The following is a 15,672-nucleotide window of genomic DNA, read 5'->3' on the forward strand; positions in this document are numbered from 1 at the left end:
TAAACAAAGGAGGAGGCTGCAATGCTTGGTAAGAAATGTACGCATTATCCTGCCCATGTAATTGTAACCCCTCTGTACAGTATGTTCACAAATAACATTAAATTAAATTAAAAAAAAGATAACCCAATGCAAAAATGATACTTGTAAGAAACTATGTCAGAAATGAACTTTACAACTTTGTTGGGGGTAGAGGGGAGGAGGGAAGGGACAGTGGAAGAACAATGGTTTGGGTAACGATGTTCAGTGAGAAATGTACCTTATTCATGTAAATGTAACCCCTCTGTACAGCATCTTTACAAAAACAATTTAAAAATGAATTAAAAATGAATAAATATGGCAGCTAGGAGTCATGAAGAAGAGCAAAGAAAAGGAGTTGTTGAGTAAATTTACAGGAAGAATGATAAAAATAGGGAAGCTGAGCCAGGCACTCAGCCTATTCAGGCTTATGCCCAGAATCCTAGCAATGCCTGAGAAGCTGAGATCTGAGAATCACCGTTTGAAACAAGTCAAGTCAAAAAGTCCCCATGAGACTCTTAACTCCAATTAACCACTCAAAATCTGAAAGTAGAACTGTAGCTCAATTGGTAGAGTGAGAGCCTTGAGTGCAAGTAGGCTCAGGACAGAACCCAGACCCTGAGTGCAAGCCTGAGGACTGAAAAAAAAGTAGGGATGGGGGATCATCTGACATACACCCTTACATATATGATGTACACAGGCATGAAGGAGGGGAGAAAAATAGGAAGAAGTTCACATGACCAAGAATTGTTATATTCAGGGAAATTCAGAAGCAAACAAAATAGTAATGAGAAAATGGCAGAACTTTATTGTTCTATGATTGGCATTTCTGTCTTATGGTAAAAATGAAATAAGATTATTTGTTTTTGCTCTATTTCAAAGAAGAAAAGATGTGTGTGTGTGTGTGTGTGTGTGTGTGTGTGTGTGCATTCTTCCTAACTAGAAAATTGAAAATTGTAAGGTATCCATATGATTGGGCAATACGCCCAAAATAATCATGACAACTGTTATTTTAATATTTTAATAAGTTAATTTTAATTATATTTAAGTACTTTTCAAATTGTTTGTAATTGAATGTAATAGTTTATGAGTATAATGCATTTTGATCAATGTCAACCTTTTATTACTCTCTTCCATGTCATCCAACTAAAACTTTTCAATTTAAATTTTGTCTGCTCCATAAATACTTTTAATTCAATAAATAAAGATTTGAAAATTAAAGTAATATACTTAATTCATTTTAATGGATAATTTATACTATGATGTGTATTAATTGTAATATATTTAAAAGATAATAATGATACTAAAAATTGTCACATGTTAAAGATCATTATTAAGTTAGGTAACAGAGTCTGTCTCTGAAAACAGAAATTATGTATCTTTCTTAATTTATTTCTCCCTATTTTAATACACTAATACTAAAATAAAACAATGCTAAAATTTCCAAAAATGATTTCTTTTCTTATTGAATAGTCAGAAAAAATGCTCAAATGAAAACTAAACAAATATTTATAAATTTTAATGAAGGAAAAGCATATTTTTACAATAATAAGATCCACAGTTCTTTATTGTTTCATGCTAAGATTTTTAAAAATATCTCTCAGTTTTTGAGTAGTTGAAAAAGATAGATTCAGTAAGCCAGGGGAAAATTCCAGGAATTGATGACCCTTTCCATTAAATCTGTGTATTTCTAATAAGGGCAAACAATGGTTATTCTATAGAATCACAATAGATATCAATACTTATCTTTAGATATTAAGGTTTGTGGAAGAAGATATGAAAGCACTGTCTTATAATGTTCTATAGTCTTGATTTTTGACCCTTTACAAGTCAGCATCTTCTGTGCATACATTTTATCCTTCTCTATCTAACAAGATTTTATATGCTATTAAAATTCTCCCTTGCTCATCCTTAGTACCTTGAGAGCCAACAACAATATACCTCTTATATAAGTGTGAAAAATGTTGCTTTACATGAATCCCTGTAACGAAGCAAAATTACATAATGATAGTAACTATATGAATGCAATGTAATGAGTGGGTCAGCTTTAAGTAATATGGATAACACAGATGCAATTTCAAGGTTGTTTTAATGTAGATACCAGACACAGTAAGAAAATATTCTCACTCATATGAAGGCTATAAAGCTCATAAATGTTGAGTGTAGAATAGTATCACAGAGGCGGAGGAGAGGGCTGAGAAGTGGAGTCAGTGAATTCAGGAGAAATTGCACTCATGAGGATTAGTTATGAGTAATATTATGAGTAAAGTTTACTATGCTACAGTAAAAATATGAAAGTTAGGAGAAAAAAATTTAATTATTCTTACCAGAGATTCTTTGACTTGTTTTTGAGCTTCTATTCCATTTGTCTATGTCAATTTTTGTCTCAGTTCCAAACTGTTTTTCTTTTTGATTTTTGTAATTTACTTTTATTGTATAGGTGACATACAGAGAAGCTACCATTACATAGGTTAGGTAAGGATTAATTTTTTTTTAACAGTATCACTTCTTCCTGTTTTTTTTCCTCCCAATTTTTGATAAGGTTTAATTTGAAATCATGGCATTGTGATTTCCTCATCATTGCTCTTTCTGCTCAGGATTATGTTAGCTATTCTAGGCCCTTTATGTATTAATTTTAGACTTGACTTTTCCTGTAATGGTGAAGAATGTCATTGGAATTTTGACATGTTTGAATTAAATCTGCATCTCATTAAATCTTATCAAGTTCATAAACATTTTCACAAAATTGATTCTATCCAGTTTAGAACATGGTAGCTATTTCTATCTTCTTGTATCTTACTCAGCTGATTTCTTTACTTTTTATAGTTTTCATGGTTAGATACAATTTACCTCCTAGGTTGAGTTTATTTCATATATCCCTTTTTTATTCTGTGATTTTGCTGAAACTGGATCAGATCCCAGTGGTTTGATGGAATCTTTAATGTCTATTACATATAAAATCATATCATCTGCAAAAAGATCATTTGATTTCTTTCTTTGTTAATTATATGTGCTGTTGTTCTAGCTAAGTATTCAACAACTATACTGGATAATAGTGTGGAGAAGGTAATCTTTGTCCTACTCCTTATATTAGAGGGAATGATCTCAGGTTTTCCTATTTAGTATTATGCTGGCCATGAGATTACATTCTATAGTCTTTATTGTGTTAAGGGACATCCTTACATACCTAGTTTCATCAGTGCTTTTATTATAAAGGGTTTTGTTTTTATTTTGGTTACATAGTTTTCCAGAATCTATTAAGATGATCATTAATATTTGATGCAATAGATCAAGGAACACTGGTGTTAGTTTTTGTAAAAGAGACTGATAGAATGACATCAGTTATTTGCTATACAGGAGTGTTAGAGTGGGTGCTGTTCCTCAGTATTTTTACTACATATTCGCCTCATCAATGGTAACCTTGAAAGACAGTTTTAATTTTGGAAACATTTAAATTTTCTTGGAAAATATTTCCTACTCCTCTGTTGTGGCTACAGATCATTTGACTACCATCAACACAAAGATGATCTTCCCCTTGTAACATTTTTTGTTTTCATTATTTTTATCCCTTCTCCTCCATTTTAGGCTTGAACTCAGGGCATGGGTACTGTCCAGATCATTTTTCCTTAAAGTTAGAACTCTACCACTTGAGCCACAGCTACAATTCCAGCTTTTTTATATTTAATTGAAGATATGAGTCCCAGACCTTTCCTACCTGGGCTGGCTTTGACCACAATCCTCAGATCTCAGCCTCCTGAGTAGCTAAGATTATACAAATGAGCAACTGTCACTGAACTCTATAACCTGTCATATTTTTCACTTTGGAGTAGAGTGTCATGTAAGTTGGAGTTCATTTTATTATATACTGGCTCTGTTTTTCCTACACTATTTGTAGAACAAAAAGGACTTTGCTCTTCTCACTAGATAACATTATTACCTTTGACAAAATTTGGATGAACATATAAGTGAAAGACTATGAGATTTGTCCTTATTCAATTAATTTGTTGTTTTTGATTACTATAGTTCTGCTTTTAGTTCTTAATAGTATTCTTTTCAAGATTGCTTTCAAGATTCTGAGATATTGGGTAAACAACTACCTAATTCCCCCAATCACCTTAATGTTACAGTAGCTGTAAATAAATATTTTGAATACCCAATTCTTATTATTAGCATAAACATTTTTAAATCATATGAAGTTTTAAAAATAGATATATTTCCAGTGCTGAAATTGCCTTGTATTACATAATTGTAATCATATGGTTAACTCACTAGTAAAGAAAGACAAGCCCTCATAATATTTTATTGTGATTATACTCCATTTTCAAAGTACATTAGGAATATGGTATCATTTATTAGGAAACAAGCTCTAGAGTTTAACTGGCCTTATAATTTAAAGTAGAATTCATATGTAGTTTCTTATTCAAAGTCCTACTTTTAATTCTTTCATTAGATTGGCATACATAACTATTGTCCATATTAATTAAGTTTCAGTTTCCCAGGATGCTGCTTGGATCTAATTTGCATGACTGTACAGTGTGCAGTGAAACTTTCAATATAGCGAGAATGCTTTTCTATTATTTTGAAATTTATACAAGAGCTTCTACGACTACAATTTCTAAAAAGACCTAGGCAAATGCTATTTATAAAAGTCAATGAAACATATATGTACTTAATCATGAACTCAGTTTAATAAGTTGTTGTTTCATAATATGTGATATTTACCATTATGTCAGATATTAAAAAAAATTTAAAGCCATCTGTTCTATATTGTTCTTTGGATACAGTATGGCAAAACTATAAATAGAACTATACTGCAATGGAAAAATTGCTGTCTTATTGTCAAAATGTATTTCATTTAATCCTCTTGGCATTTTGATGGATGTACAGGGCACATGTAAAGACACATGTGTGCATGTGTGTGAAAGAGAGACATAGACCGAATATATTTTCAATGTTACAAATACTTGTAATCAGTCAGATATATTGCATCTGCTAATAGTCTCTATGAAAATTTGATATTCACATTCTCCATGTCAGTTTGAATTTTTTTGGTCTCTTCATAGATTGCCTCCCTGTTATAATTTTGTCCCATAAAAATTAGTTTCTTTGCTGTGCTAGTCAGGAAATCTTATTAAATCATTCATAAGCTTGCTTTAATATTCCTGTTTATGAGAAAAAGCTTGATGACTGCAATGTATTCATTTGAAAATAGAATTAAATCCAATTATTTTAACAAATGTTTATTGCCTACTTTTCAACTGAACAGTCTGTAATTAATTAAAAATTCTTCTTATATATTACTTGTATGAATACTCTGCATACTTAGCAGAAGAAGACAATGCTATATTTAATTACATCCCATTATTTCCTAATATGTATTACATTTATTTTTATCAAGGCTAGCAGAATATACAATTGAAATGTATTTAATACAGGGTCTCAATTACTCTAGCACTTGAGGAATTTAGCAATATATAAAACTGTCACAACTTTTCTAAGAATTTTACATCCCATCTCAGCCATAAGTATGTTTAGAAATCTTATGTCTTAAGCTAAATAACTAATTGAGAAGGAATGAAAATATTCTTACAAATTCTAGTTTAGATTTGTTCTTCACCGTGCTGAATACCAGAAGCTTACCTAATCAACTTATTGTCATTGGTTTTTTTCCTTGTGCTGAGTTGCTGAGTGGTTGTAACAAAGGTTTTATACCATGGCAAAGCATTTGAGGGTGGTATTTGTTCATTGGAAGCCTCCTATTTCCAAACTGGCATCTGCTATAAGGTTCATTCACCAAAGCTGGCCAGTGTTACCTTTTTGGATAGCTTTCATCCTCAGTTATTCTGAGTCATTCCAGAGTTATTCCTGAGTTAGTCAAACCCACCCCCAAACTCCAACACGTAAGGAGTAAACATCCCACTTTTTAAGGTTTGACCTAAGAACACAAATAAATTATATGCAATTTTGTTGAGTTTTCTCTTCTCTCCACTGCCATAAGAATCAAGAAAACAGTGCCTTTACAGGTTGAAATAAAGGTACTCACTCATCTCAAATTTCTTCTGATGGTTTTGATAATATTAATAAATACTCTAGATATATCAAAATAATTAAGGCTTCTCAGGATGTCCATAACTTTAAGAAACTCAAAAGATTTACCTCCATTTCCCATCATCCACCAATTATTGCAAAAGGAACCATCAAATGAATAGGAAAACAGTGTCCTAAAATATGAATCACAGGCCAGGCGTCCATGGCTCAGGCATGTAATCCTAGCTACTCAGGAGGCTGAGATGTGAGGATGGTGGTTCAGGAAAATCCCTGAGGCTTAATTCCAATTAACCACCAGAAAACTGGAAGTAGCTATGTGGCTCCAGTGGTAGAAGGCTTGCCTTGAACTGAAGAGCTGAGGGACAGCACCTCAGCCCACAGTTCCAGCTCCATAACAACAAAATAAAACAAAACAAAAATTATAAATCACAAATGGAATAGTACTGGCTACAAATACACTACCCAAGAGGTATGCATTTGTGTATTAAGAAAATGTTTTATAACATTTCTGATATGTTTAATCATTTTAATTTTAACACCCCCATTTTTAAGTTTGGGTGTGATGTGCAATTATTAACAGCATTTTTTCATACTAAGTTTTAGGATTATGAGTGATTTTATTATAAAGTTTTGAAGTGTTGCAGAGAATGTGTTTAAAAACATAAAGATATATCTGAAAAATAGATAGTTTAGAACCCTGTCCACTTAAAAGACAATATGAGATGAAGTATCAAAGTCACTTTAGTATGTGAAAACTAAACAATTTGCATACTGAGTTTACGTTCTGAAGGAAAGATTCTCCCATTCCACACCACTTTCACAATTTATCTGCTTTAGAGGTACATGAATTTCAGAGTTATATTTTATGTAGTTGTTTCTGTAAAACAACTCTGGATATATTACTTCAAAAGAAACCAGTTGTTGTGTTTAGGGCTTGAGAAGGTTAGTCATAATGTCATATCCTCAAAAGGAAAACAAGATTTGGTCACCATGATAGTGTTATCTAAGGAGACCAACTGGTGTATGCTGCATCTCATACCAGTACTTTGTATTATTATATTTCAGTTTCTGCATACTATCCCTCTTTCTATTCTTTGCTTCGATTGACACTGTTCATTCCATGCCCATTTCACTGAGGCAAGAGAGGACATTCAAAATATGAAATGTGATATTTCTTTAATTAAAAATACAGATACTTTGAAATATTGTCAAGTTAAAAAATATTCACTGTGTGTTCTTGAAAACATATAATATTAATGATTTTCATTAAAGTTTTCCTCTTTGCATAGCTAGGGCTCTTTGGTGAAGAATATGTAAATACTGAATTGTACCAATTTATTTATTTCAACTCCATCATTAATATTAATAATGTATAAAAGATTTAAACAAGTAAACTTATCTTGACCTACTTACCATAAGCAATATAAGGAAGACACCATGCAAAGTTGTTATTATATCATTATATTAATGGAAGTGAATAATTAATATGAACAAATGAGCATTGTAATAAGGAGCCACAAAGTGGACATGGCAATAAAAATCATTCTCAAATGTATTTTGGCTTGAAATTATTGCTAGGTATGGAAAGGATTTTTATGTATGCCTTCCTGTTTGGAATTTTAAGTGGTTGTTTCTGGTTGACTGATGCTGTGTTTTGGTTCATCATAATTTCTCTCATTTCTGTGAATGATATTTTCATTTTTCCATTAGACTTGAATCACCAACTAGATCCTTGATAATGGAAGCTCCTCGCGGGGTCCAGGTGAGCGCTGCTGCAGGTGACTTCAAGGCTACCTGCAGAAAAGAGCTCCATTTGCAGTCTACAGAAGGAGAGGTGAGTTCCTCTTGTCAACATATGTATACATGTGTGTGTGTTTGTGTTTCTGGCCAAACCTAAACTACAGTTTGGTAGAAAATTCAATTATGTAAATATTAATAATTCTTGAATGTGAAGTGTAATCAATGTGAGGGTACTCCTTTGAATTAAAAACTGCATACATCTTCTCCTTAAACATATCAACTCATAGGACATTAGATGTGGGCAAATAAAGCTTTTTCGTTTCAAAATGCTCATATAAGTACAATTAACATCAACAAGGTAACATGAATGAAGTTATTTTGTATGGCTTGTTTGGGATCTTCAAACAAGTTGTTAAAGGATGATCGATGGCTATAAATCAGATAGAAACAAAAGTTCAGATGCTTAATTACAATCTGATGCCTGTGCATGACAACGAAGTAAATACTGTAGATTTCATAAAGGTAGAAGGAAGGGTTTCAAAGTTTCCAGTATGAATAAAAGCCAGATGTGGTGGCCTAAACTGAATTGCCAGCTATTTTGGAGGCAGAGGTAAGATTGTAATGCAAGCACAGTTAGAGCAAATCTGGAATATCTTAGCCAAATAAGTAATCAAATAAATAAATAAATAAATATAAAATGCTAAATTATAAAAGTCTGGGTGTGGATCAAATGTGTGAGTGCTTGTCTAGAAAGTTTGAGCCCTAAATTCATACCTTGGTAAAGACCTCCTTTCTCAACTTTTTAAACAATAATTGACATTTGAAGACATAGCTATGTTTAGCTGGACTTGAATGCTATAGAAATTTATATAAATTACATGGTACCATCATAAATAATTGAAATGTCTATATTTTATGTGTCAATTAAAAAATTAATCAAGGTCTAGGAATGTAACTGCTCAGTGTCAAAAAACTTGCCGATCATGTGCAAAAGCATGGGTTCAGTCCTCATTACTGTAAAAAAAAAGAAAGTTCTTCTAAAATTACTTTGAATGTTTAATTTATTGTTTCAGTAGGAATGGTATCTATATCAACTAAAAGAAAAAAAAGAACCCTATTTTTCTATTTGCCTTAATCTGAGAGTATCCTAAAGATATATATGCTAACAGTAGTCTTCTATGTTACTTTTTCCATCTTAAGAATCTTCTTTAATCTTTTTGTCTCTTCATCTATTTTTTTCCCCTGAATGCCTGCTTTAAATATCTCTTATGTTATGGTTCACTTCTCACCAAAATGAGATAGGCAAACATTTATTTCATTTTCGTATTTGCTGTATATCTTGTAATTGTGTTTCTACAGACTTATTCATTTTTCACATCTAAAAAATTCCTAGCTATCTCTTCCAATTAATTTAACCCTCCTTCACCCCTTCCATAGTTCTATGGTCTTTTGCTGAAACTCCAAAGAAACGTTATACTTTCTCTTTTGTTTTTTTCTATTGTTACTGTAGAGTTGATATACAGAAGCTTTACAGTTACATGAAACAGGTAGTGAGTAATGAGTTCAATTCTTTTTGAAATATGTCTTCCCTTCCCTTGCTTTCAGTTTTTTTCTCCATTCCCAACCCACAAAATTACAATTCACTTTCCATACTGTATCTAGTAAGTACCACTGTTGTGTTTGTTCACCCTTGTTCCACCTGTTCTGTGCCCCCTCTTACCCTCCCAAATACAAACAAACTAACAAACAAGACTAAAGGAAAAGGAAATAAATACAGCAACAATGGCAACTAAAGAATGTCTCATTTCCTTTTCTTGATGTGCATTTCATAGAATATTATTTTATATGATCATCTGTACATAGCTATCTATTTTCTTACTGTATCTCAGAGTCTCTCCTTTCCAGTGTCCATTGCTCTGTCTCCCTCTGCCTCAGTCTACTTGTGTATTCAAGTATACATTCCTAGGATCCTTGCAGTAACTAATCTTCTTCTTAATCTAAGCAATTGACTTTTAATTACAATGATTATGTCTTTGTTTCTACAATTCTCATTTGTTCTTTTGCAAACCTGACTGGACTTCTTGGTAGTTGTGGGTTTGTTTTTGTTTTTTTTAAAGTATATTTATTTGTTTTTAATTTTACCTTAATTATTTTAAATACCTAATTAGTATTTTGGGTGGCATTTTTTTAACCTACAACCACCAAAATCATTAAGGATGTAAGTTTGTTTGTATCTGTATTCACTAGTTAGTTTCTTTTGTTCCTCCTTCACATGCTTATCTATGTTTTTTTGTGGGCTCAGGAAGGTCAAATGGAGAATAACAATGGAAGGCTCTCTGAGAGGCTTTTAAGGTATACTTATGTAAGATTAAGTACCAAAATCTTACATTTCTTCCATTAACTTGGCTGCTGAGTCAAGATAAATTTTAATTGTTTATTTTGCCTCCATATTATAAACAGACTTACTGGAAAGACCATATTAATGCCTTGGTGGCCAATACAGTGAAATTATTTAGAAAAATTGTCTTACAAAACTTTAACACTACATATTTTACTGTTACAAATTTTTTCCCAATACAGTTGCAGACTGTGATACTTTCTACACAAAAATAAAAACGTGTCTTAAATATCTGTCATCTCTAGTTGCTTTTTCTCATACTAATTATTCCATTCTAGTTATTTATAATGAGTGTTCTATAAAAATATTAGTGGTTATTAACCTCTTTTCTGCTCTCATTTATGAATCTTCTACATGTTCATTTCATAAATGTAATGGAAAAAATATTTAATTCAATTACAGCACATTATTTAATTGCCAATTGATGATAAAGTATAAATAAATGATTGGTATTTTTGTCTGAGGAAGTATGAAATGATATAAAAGAACTCTCCTTGCTACATTGACTATGTCACAAAAAGTCATATTGATCATTTATCAAATAAGGTTGAAGAATATAAAGTCCTTAGCTTCTGCTTTTTAAGTAGTTCATATAAGAACAGAAATTGCCTTCAAGTGTAAAAAATAGGGGGAAATGCAGAATAAACTGTATATATCATAGCAGAAAAGCAGAATAAACTTGACATAAATTGTATACTTTATACAGTCCAAAGTCATTTCAAATAATGCTTCGAAGAAAATCAAACTTAGCTCTGAAAAAGCAAGAATTATTATAATTAATATATTACAAATTATATAACACATATATATACAATCATACATATACATGTCACATATATATATGTCACATGTTTGCATCAAAATTTCTCAGGAAGAATAGTTACAGGGCTGATTTCAGCAGAATCAAATGATGGATTCTTGGTAGAGAAGAGGTCGAACTCTGACTTAACAGCTTAGCATAATGATTCTAATCACAGGGAAGTGTTTCAAATCAAGTGGATTATGTGGTCTATAAGACAATAGGGAATAGGCATACCACGTTTAGAAATCAGAAAGTAGACAACATCACAGTAACCACCTTAACAGAATGGGAATGTGTGGTCAGGCCTTTCCATGCTACAGTAACCTAAGAGACTCTAGAAGGAATCTAGAGATAACAACAGCCCTTCTATCCTGACAATTAGTGTGTCTATCTTACACAGAGAAAAGAGCATTTTTAACTGTTTTGAAAGGCACCAAACTAATGCATGTTTTGACTGGTAAAATCAATTTCATTCCCGTGGTTAAGATATAGCTTGTGTCTCATCTGATTACATATGGAATTTAGATATTGTCATGTAGTCAAACATGTCTACAATTGTCCCTAAATGGATGAAGGTCTTAAGAGCAGTACTGTGACCACACTGAAACAGCCCCCTACACACGGTTCAAGACCAAGCTCTCCCAGGCCTACCGCATTCTTGAAGAGCTCCACAGTTGATTCATAATTTCTGAGACTGTCACCTGCAGGTCTTACTTGTCTAAAGACAACTGGTTCTAAAAGCACAAGAACTACATAAAATGTGATGTAAAAAGACCCAGAAAGCTGGGCGCCATGGCACACGCCTGTAATCCTAGCTAATCAGGAAGCTGAGATCTGAGGGTCGCAGTTCAAAGCCAGCCCGGACAGGAAAACCTTGAGACTCTTATTTCCAATAAACCATACAGAAAACTGGAAGTGCCGCTGTGGCTCAAGTGGTAGAGAGCTAGCCTGGAGCTGAAGAGCTGAGGGACAGCGCCCAGGCCCAAAGTTCAAACCCCACAACCGACAAAAAACAAAACAAAACAGAAAACGGTGCCAGGATTTGTAACTCTTCCTTCTCTTTGGAACTTTTCTCATGCATCTCAAAAACATATGATCCCTGTCCCTGAAAATTCAGACTCTAGCATTGGGGATAATTGAAGCAATTCCCCAAATTAAAAGGTTTAACGAAGATAATCAGTCTGAGGGGAGAAAACAGATGGGCTAAGGAGAAGGAGGCTCTGAAAAGGAATCATGGGAGACTTCGATGTACACATTAAGTTGTAATCTGCTGATACAATCTTTTGAAGTTCAGGAGAAAAATAAGTTAAATCTAAAATTTATTTTAAAAAATTTAAAAGTATGTATTTAGAGAAGTAGGTGTTGAAAACAGATACATCTCATGGAGTTTTCAAATCTGATTATATACAACGATTACTTCTTGCTAGTTGTGTTGATTACTTAATAAAACTATTAGACTGTGAGTACCAACACACACACACACACACACACACACAACAAGATATATTAAGAAAAAAACAGATTGTTTAAGCATGATTAAGAATTCCGGCTTCGAGACTATCAAAGTCATTAATTTTCCATGTGCTTCAATGAGTAGGTTGGCCCCTGAAGCAGGTTGTACAATATTCCATTTCAGATTGAGGGCTTTCTATCATAATGCACCATATCTCAAAGGAGAAGACAGCCACAGTGTTTCTACTACACGGTAGGATTGTAATTTGTTTGTTCAACAAAGCATGGCCTCTAAACCAGCAGAATCACTTGTGGTGTATTCTCTCTTATCAGACCATGCTACCAAAGCTCAGGGGTGATGTAGAATGCTGACAGGAATTAAAATGTAATTTCTTTTCCCTCTAGATATTTCTAAATGCAGATACAATCCGGCTGGGAAATCTACCCATCGGCTCCTTTACATCTTCTTCACCCAGCTTCTCAAATTCTCGACAGACAGTGTACGAACTATGTGTCTGCCCCAATGGCAAACTGTACCTTTCTCCAGCTGGGGTGGGTTCCACTTGTCAGTCCAGCAGTAACATCTGCTTGTGGAGCTGAAGTGACTAATTTCTCCTCACACCAGAATAGCCTTTTGTTCCTGTCCGTCTGCTTCACAGTTCTGCTCGGTTTCCCTTGTGATCAATCCAGAGCTTCTTCAAATGGTCCACAGAGCAAACTTCTTCCAGCTGAGCAAGGATTCACAGACAGCTTTCTGTGGGACTGACTGAACTCTTCAGCATGGAGCAAGCGAGTGACGTAACAGTGAAGATGTTTTCAAGCAAGAAAACTGGATCATAACTTTTGCTCAAAAGGGAGAATAACATAGGTGCCTTTGCTACATGAAGTGAAGCACAGAGTTTTTGATTTTCTTTCTTTCTTCCTTTTTTTTTTTGGCAGAACCTGGATATGAACTGCACATGTATACATTACATTGATGAAATTCCCAGCACCCAATGGCAAGGTGAAATGGTTAACCCTGAAAAACAAAAAAGAACTAATTCTACAGTCTGAAAGCACAATTTTTCCATTCATCTTTTTGGATGTAAACTTTTACCCTCTGAATTTTAAGATTTTGGAGCATTATGTAATGCTTGCTTTACTAAAAAAATTAAATTCAATACATGGTTTTTAACAAAACAAAACAAAACAAGATGGAATCTCTCCCTGGGTTTTATTTCTTTAAAACTGATGTGTTGTTACTCTTTGTCTACTAAGTCAAAAATTTTGTACATTAGGTAATTTTGAAAGCATTCAGCAATATAATCTTTACAGAATGAACAAAATGCCATTATACTGTCATTTATCAGATCTGGATGGCCTTATATAGAATTTACTTGGCTATTGCATGTGGCATATTTGCTTTTATCAAAACATCTAATTAATTGCAATAGAAGATAAGATTAAGAAGGTGGTGGAGACCCATAGATCCTGTCCTTACAATTCACAAGATATCCTTTACATCTAGGTTTAAGTAGTAAATTTTTTTTGCTCCATTCACCCTATACTTGATATACCTAAAATTCCAGCATTTTCTAAATGAATAAATAATGTGATTAGTAATGCTTAAGAATGGATTCATTTTCCACTGGTTTAGCAACTTCAAAAGTTATCTATTTTTTAAAATTGGAGGTTGAGATTTTTAGAGATAAGAAAATGAATTAAAATCTAAACATTAAAATGATAAAATGTTAATTAAAACATTGAGAATATGTGCTTACTCTGCTCAGTTTCATACGTTAGGAAATTAGTTACATTTCTATTCAACCATTAATATTTGTTCCTTTTATTAGACTATTCACGTCTCCTGATATCAGAAATTCTTCTCTGCATATTGTTTGTAAATTAGCTTCTAATTAATGACTCCAGAATATTGTAGATTTATTGCAGTATTCCTTAACTCCAATTTTTTGAAATCTACAGACCCCAAGACTGTAAAATTATAAAATATTTCCAAACTTTGGAAGATGGCTTGATTAACTTTAAGGTAAGTCTGAATCTTCACATGTCAATCACTCTTCTAAATCTACACACTCTAGAGCAGTTTGTGGAAGTTCCATTTTGGGGGTTCTTGAGGGTAAAAGTTTTACAGTGCAGATTTCTACTCCTGACAGTGAAACGGAACACAAATTTGTTGAGGTGTTTGTTTAATGAAAGTCGGAAAACTGGATAATGCAAACAGCACAATGGACTATTTGGTCAGAAACATCTTGTTTAGTGAGTCCAGCATTTCTAAAAATTGGAAAGTTCTCCATCAGTGAACATATTCTGTTCTCAGCAGAAACATCAGAAATCTAGTTTACTTTTATTATTTTGGAAATAAAACTTTGCTTCTTTTTTGGAGTTCTTCAGAAAATTACATTAATCAGTAAATTACATTAAAATTAAATTAAGACATATAATTGGGTGAAAAATTATAGGTCAGATTTTACTTAAACTTAAAACACTAGAAATGACAAGAGATATATGTATATTTTTTTCAAAAACTCACAAAACATCACATATGAAATTTTTTAAAAAGGGTGCTAATCATTGTAATATGTTTAAAATTCTGTATTAATTTGCTACCTAATCAATTGGAATAATCAGGTGGAATAACCAATCTGTCAGTAACAGGAAGTACTATTTTAGAGGAGTAATTTGCCCTATTCCTAAAATTTTCTGCTACTCAAGAGGAACTGAGTTAGGAAATCAGACTATCTCCAGACATCAGTTAACAACACCAAAAAAAAAAATCTTCACAGACTTTAACAAAAGTATTGATTCAAATATCATCCTGATACTTCTTTTGCTTTCACATAGCTTAGTAATTATTATACATAGTAGAAGGAAACACTAAAAATCTAGATTACATAGCACATTCAATGAAGACGAGCTGAGTAAAGACAAGAAAGTATGTCAAAACAAATACCAGTTGCAAGGCTATCCAATTTTCAGTCCAAAAATATTCTGAGCCGGTGCTAGTGATTCATACTTGCACTCGCAGCCGTTTGAGAGGCTTAGGCAAAGATAATCAGGATGTAAAGCCAGTTCAGTTGGGATCTTTTCTCAACCAATAGCTACCTGTAGTGACATTCACTTGTCATTTAAGCCATGTAGGAGGCTAAGGTCTAGACGATCACATTTCCAGACCACTCCAGGCAGAAAGTCTGTGAGATTCCATCTCGATGGAAAAAGT

The 15,672-nt window shown here is 32.9% G+C and overlaps 1 protein-coding gene across 1 annotated transcript in view; it reads left to right on the forward strand.

Annotated features, from left to right (window-relative positions):
- The window catches only part of Sgcz (sarcoglycan, zeta), a 297,039-nt gene extending 283,984 nt beyond the window's left edge, over positions 1-13,055 (forward strand). Inside the window, exons 6-7 of the mRNA XM_013025070.1 lie at positions 7,774-7,897; positions 12,861-13,055. Of these exons, the coding sequence (XP_012880524.1) occupies positions 7,774-7,897; positions 12,861-13,055 (319 nt within the window). The remainder of the gene's footprint in view (positions 1-7,773; positions 7,898-12,860) is intronic.
- Positions 13,056-15,672: the final 2,617 nt, after the last annotated feature.

Source organism: Dipodomys ordii, unplaced genomic scaffold (assembly GCF_000151885.1).
Source record: "Dipodomys ordii isolate 6190 unplaced genomic scaffold, Dord_2.0 Scaffold4, whole genome shotgun sequence".
NCBI classification, from domain to species: domain Eukaryota; kingdom Metazoa; phylum Chordata; class Mammalia; order Rodentia; family Heteromyidae; genus Dipodomys; species Dipodomys ordii.